Below are 6,459 nucleotides of genomic sequence, written 5' to 3' on the forward strand. Positions count from 1 at the left end.
GAGAGAGAGAGAGAAAGAGAGAGAGAGAGAGAGAGAATTGTTTTAAAGTACTGTCGCATTCAATTCACTATATTGGTATTATCGTATCTTAACGAAGCTTCCTGTTTGGTTCTTGAAGATGCTTCTTCATCGAATGAAGCGGTGCACCTACAGCAGCGTTTGCGGAGCCTCAGCACGGAACTGGTGACCCTGAGGAACCGGCTGCACGTAAGCCAACCGGCGAACACATCAGGGCCGACAGGCGGTACCTCTGGACCCCTCTCGAAGAGTCCGGAAAAAGGTGGACCCACTTCACCTGCACCCGCAGTACCCCCAAGAACCACCCTACCGCCCAGTGGCACAGTATCTCATGGAATCGGTCATCCTGCGAGTCACACATTAACAGCTTCCGTAATTGTTCATCCGCATGTCAATCATGCTAACGCAAACACGCTCAACCATAATTCAACCGCAACAAATAATTTAATATCTGGTTAGTACATGGACACCTGTTTCATTAACCTATAATCCTGATTAAGATTTTTCTGGATAATCTTTCATAGATCTTTATTATATGAAAATGTTAATTACTTTATAGAAATCTCAATTCCATTATAATTTTAAGAATGAAAAAATATCAATTAATTATGTACAATTGTGACATTAAAAATACGCATTACTATTTTGCTATATTAAAAAAATGGTAGATACCATCCTTTCAAATACTAAACAAATAAATATTTCTGCATACACTCTATTGTAATTAATAATAATTAATATTATTAGTGATATTATTATAGTAATTGAGAGAAAATTAATGTCTTTTTTAATTTTTTGATGTAAATTTTCTTTCAGATCTAGATCCTTCGAAACGTCACAATGGAGTACCTGATGATGGGATAGTATCCTGTGTAACAGCATTAGGATGTCTTCGATCGCCACCGATCTCTAGCATCATTGCCGATGTGAAAAACGCAAAAAGCAATCAAAATCAGCATCGATGTCTTCCAAAAGCTACCGCGTCTTCGCCCGGCCCTGCGACTTCCACGGCCTTCGATGACCTCATTCATCTATCTGGACCTCTCACAGAAGATGCAGTACTTAAATGTCTTCAAGCTCGCTTCTGCGCCAAACAGTATCATGTAAGATCAATGTTTTTGTTAAAGATAGATAAGTAAAATAGATAGCTTAACATTTGTAAAGCTTCCAAAAACTTGAGCACCTAAATCCTTCATGGAAAAAAAAGAAGTAAGATAAATGAAAGTATATGAATTTTCTCGTAATAAAATATGATTGTTGTTGTTGTAAGTGAATTGTAGTTAAATGTATAATTAAAAAGATTGATTAGGAATAAATTAAGTATACTTTGCTACAAGTCAGTTGTATTTTTAAATAAGCTATTTTTAAGTAAGATAAGTTTGCTTTGGAAAATATAAGATTGATTAAACTTATAGAAAAATATGACAATGCACAAGATTTCTTTTTTAAGATTTCTATACACATTAAATATTTAATTAGAATCAGGTTTATAAAATTTTATATAAAATTTTTATGTTATATACAAATATTTTGATAATATAAAAAGTTACGTTCTCAATGCATTAAGCAGATATTTAATTTTAAATGTAACGAACATGTAAGAACGATAAATGACCATGGATCAAAAGAGTTTTTCCTGCAATTTTAGACTCTAAATGTTCAAGGGGGGATTCCAAAATCCAATCGTTCATAAATCGTATATATACACACATACACATGTGCGTACACGTACGAATGACTGTGCCAGAGCGGAATGCAAAGAGGCGGTCTCGAATCATATTCGTAAGTACCTGAAGTGTTGTGTTGGTATTGGTGCTCGCAATAACACAACACAAGCGTGGTTGATATGTACTGCCATTAAGAATTCACCCTGTCTCTCGACTGGTTCGTGCATGCCACCCTGCCACAAGAAACCCACGCACAGGTGGCACGCACGCTCGCATTCCGATGTGATCGGCCAGACCAACTTTAATTTCATATTTTCCTTATACTATATGATTGAATTATATGATTAATTATGTAATCAAGTTTTTCATCAACCGATCATCAAACGATCTTCTTCAATCATAATTGTTGCTTGAATTATTTTAGAAATGTTTTTAATTTTAAAACTTAACGTTTATGTTAATATTTAAAAAAGATGTATGTATGATTTAGTAAAATTCATTAATTAATGAACATAAATTTTATCTTCAATTTATTAATTTATTATAAATGAAATTTAGTTAAAACATTAATTACTGGATTTCTTTAGTTATAAATAAAATTTGACGTTTACCACAATATCTCATCTCGTACGTCGTTCATCATGATGGACAATTCTTCGTACAGCAGGCTATCGTCTTTTTATACGAAAGATTCGCTTTTTTTGAGGCTGTTCCTCGTTTAGGCGTTTTATTGAGAAACTCTTGATTTCTCCCTGATCTAAGTTCTCTAGACAAGTGAAGATCTTTTTTCTCGTCGATTGCGGTTGGTTGGATACCTTATTCAATTGCAAAAAGCAAGTTGATTATATACTTACATAATTCACTATGCAATTTGTCAGACTTGAACTTTGACATTCAAAAGAAAGCTTAAAAAATTTCTCCAGATATATCTTTAATCAATTAAATATATAATTTATAAAAAAATCAAATTATTTATAAAGACTATAAATTTTTTTTAGTTATAAATATAGATTAAAGACTAATTGTAAATTTACGTTATAATTATTATTCATGAATATTAATTAATTACAAATATAAATCTTTAAATAAATAAAAATTGTACTTTAATATTAAAGAATTTAAACGGAGAAAATTTAAAATTTTCATTAAGTTATAGTTAGGTATGCACCGGATATCCGGAAAGTATCCGGTATCTGATATTATTCGGCACTTTTTTACTAACTTCTTTTTACTTACTTCTGACCGGATAGTCGGATATCATTATTATCCGGGGAAGTATCCGGTTGAAATTTGATATTATTAAATTGTTGATTTTTTCTTATGTGTCTAAATGTTCTAGAAATAAGTATGCATATTCATGATGTTATACATTGTTGCAAAATTACAATCTTTTCCCTGTAGGCCTTTTTTTTCTTTTAGAAGACACTTTCTTGGAACCCGGTCGGATATCCGACGCAAAAAAATTCTCGAATATCCAATCAAACACCAAATATCCGATGTTACATTCTGCCCGGATATCCGATATCCGGTAATTTTACGATCCGTTGCATTCCTAGTTATAACTGTTTATTTCCTTCTGTAAAAATTGTTCTAAACCTATTATAAAAAAATTATACACACTTGTAATAAATTAATTACTATTAATAAGAAAAATAATTTGTTGCTTAGATATACAAAGAAGTCATAAACTCAAATATATTATTTTTTTAAATATATCCGACGTACGTATATATTAAGAATAATAATAATATCATAACAAATTTAATTGATTTAATAACAGATACATTAAAAAAAAATGAAAATATTATTTCAGACAAACGTGGGTCCTATATTGGTTTGCGTAAATCCTTATACAGACGTTGGAAATCCATTAACTTTAACGAGCACCAGGTCGGTACCATTAGCACCTCAGTTGAACAAGGTCGTCCAGGAAGCCGTAAGGCAGCAATCGGAGACCGGGTATCCGCAGGCGATTATTCTTTCTGGTAAGACTCTTAACAAACTCCATCTTCTTTCGTTTTTCGAACGTGAAGATTTCTAGAACTTCTTCTGCAGGGACAAGCGGTTCCGGAAAAACGTACGCTTCGATGCTATTACTTAGGCAACTCTTCGACGTCGCCGGCGGCGGACCGGAAACGGACGCTTTCAAACACCTAGCGGCAGCCTTCACGGTCCTCAGATCCTTGGGCTCAGCGAAAACCGCCACAAACTCGGAGAGCTCAAGGATAGTAAGTAGTTTGCTTCGAAATGTATGAGATCGATGAAAATGGAAGACAACAGAAAAAGAGAAGAGAAATAGGATTATGAAAAAAGAAATTAGAAATAACATCAATATTAGAAGTATTATAAACAATATGATAAAAAACAATAAATATAATGTCAATGGTAAAAACAACATTATTTAATAATAATTAGCGACGAAAAAAATTAGAACTGCAATTTTATTACATCTCTTTAGGGTCACTTCATTGAGGTTCAGGTGACGGATGGTGCTTTATACAGAACAAAAATTCATTGTTACTTCTTAGACCAGACAAGGGTAATCAGACCGTTGTCAGACGAAAAGAATTACCATATATTTTATCAGATGTTAGCTGGATTATCTCACGATGAGCGAGGTAATGCAATTAATTATAACAATATTATAATATATTATAATTAATGCAAATAATTATAATAACATTATATCACGTAACTATTGATTAAAAACAATTAATAATAATTTATTGCTGAGATATATAAATTACCCTAATAATTTTTGCAGTTAAATTAAATTTAGAGGGATATAATCTCAAAAATTTGAGGTATCTTCAACATGGCGATACACGACAAGACGAAGCTGAAGATGCGATTCGATTTCAAGCGTGGAAAGCTTGTTTAGGTAAGTAATTAATAAATGGAAAAAACCATGTAAAATTTATTTTTAACAATGTCCACTGATTTAGTAAATCTTCTTGTGATACACAATTAAATAAGCTTTAATTTAAAATTTACTAATTTTTTATTTCTAATACTAATTATAGTTTTTACATAAGAAACATTATTATTTTCCATCTTTATCTTTGATTTTTCCCCAGGCGTTTTAGGCATCCCATTTTTGGACGTCGTAAGAGTGCTAGCAGCGGTACTCATCCTCGGAAACGTCGGTTTTACAGATGGTCCTGGTGTAGAAGTTGGCGTAATTGGTGAGAACGAATTATCCTCTGTAGCTACACTCCTGGGAGTTCCTCCGCCAGCCTTATTACGAGGGCTCACCTCGAGGACTCACAATGCGCGCGGCCAGCTCGTTAAATCCGTCTGCGATGCCAACATGGTACTATCAGACTTTCTTTATGAGATGAAACAGTGACAAATAATGTTCCATCTTGTAAATTAATATTTGCCGATCAAGAAATTCTTTGATCTTGGAATCCCTAACATGTCACAAATTTTGACTCTTAAGACACAAACTATTTAAATTCTACATTAAAATAATATATTACAATTTTATTTTATGTAATTTAAAATTACAATTATATTGTAAATTACATTATTTATTTTCAATATATATATTTTTTTATGTTACTGACCTCATAAATTTAATACAATTAAAATGCTTACGTGTAAATCTTCGCGCATACAATTCGCAACTCATTGGAATGTACTTATCATACAATTCTTGTATTAAATTCTTTAGTTACACAAATCTTAAATCTTCTTTCAGTTGATAATGTGTTCCACACGCAAATTATTAATTTCATACTTCTCAAATATATATATTAAATTATTCTAAATGGTGATATCCTTGAATTCTTATCAATTCTTCTATAATAATTTTGAAATTTTTTTTATCTGGATCATTACATATATCGCATTTATTAATTTTTCTATAAACACTTGTAACTTTTAAATTAAAAGATAAAATTTTTGATTTTTTATTTCAAAAGAATCATTTTATTTTGAGATATTTGATGTACATATATCTAATTTAATTTGATATTTCATTTAATTCTTTTATCCTTTAATGGCAAATAAGGTTTAATGTGGAAAATCTTTAATCTTTAATTTATATTATTACATTATTATGTTTTAATCGGTTTGTTATTTACTTGTTGTTATTATTAAACAAAATAATTTAAAAGATATTACACATTTTCTCTGTTAATTTAATTGAAATTATTTAATTGAATTATACAAAGACCAAATGTGCGAAAAATTGCTCAACACTTTAAGCATTACCTTACAATGAATATTATATTATAATAATAAAAAAATGTTTGTTTATGCAGTCTAACATGACCAGGGATTCGCTCGCAAAAGCCCTTTATTGCCGCACTGTAGCTACGATAGTGAGACGAGCCAACAGCTTGAAGAGACTTGGTTCGACTCTCGGCACCCTTTCATCGGATTCCAATGAATCTGTTCATAATCAAGCGGATGTTACTAGCCAACATGCCTCTACAATTGGCAGTTCAGCAGGTTTTCATTAAAACAATCATTACAACAAAATTTATTACGCATTATATTAATTGTGATTTAATAATTTTTAAATGATATAATTGTACAGTCTTGTTATGCTATATTATTAAATAAAACAGAATAATTATTACAATTGAGAGTTAAATAATTAATTTAAAAGAGTTAATATTTGCTTAAAAGAATTTAATTTATTTAGATTCGTACGCTTTTCTAAATACTTCTAAATATTATTTCAAAAGCATAATACATAGAAGCATAAAGCTTCTTATTACGTGTGTGTGTGTGTGTGTGTGTGTGTGTGTGTGTGTGTGTGTGT

General features: G+C 31.1%; 1 protein-coding gene across 1 annotated transcript in view; it reads left to right on the forward strand.

Moving 5' to 3' along the window:
- Positions 1–6,459, forward strand: part of LOC105621913 (unconventional myosin-IXa) — a 20,896-nt gene that overhangs the window by 8,261 nt on the left and 6,176 nt on the right. The window contains exons 2-9 of the mRNA XM_012203350.1: positions 119–472; positions 835–1,121; positions 3,499–3,670; positions 3,741–3,913; positions 4,144–4,303; positions 4,450–4,566; positions 4,763–4,998; positions 5,954–6,143. Coding sequence (XP_012058740.1) covers positions 119–472; positions 835–1,121; positions 3,499–3,670; positions 3,741–3,913; positions 4,144–4,303; positions 4,450–4,566; positions 4,763–4,998; positions 5,954–6,143 — 1,689 coding nt within the window. The remainder of the gene's footprint in view (positions 1–118; positions 473–834; positions 1,122–3,498; positions 3,671–3,740; positions 3,914–4,143; positions 4,304–4,449; positions 4,567–4,762; positions 4,999–5,953; positions 6,144–6,459) is intronic.

Source organism: Atta cephalotes (assembly GCF_000143395.1).
Source record: "Atta cephalotes unplaced genomic scaffold scaffold00038, whole genome shotgun sequence".
Lineage (NCBI taxonomy): Eukaryota > Metazoa > Arthropoda > Insecta > Hymenoptera > Formicidae > Atta > Atta cephalotes.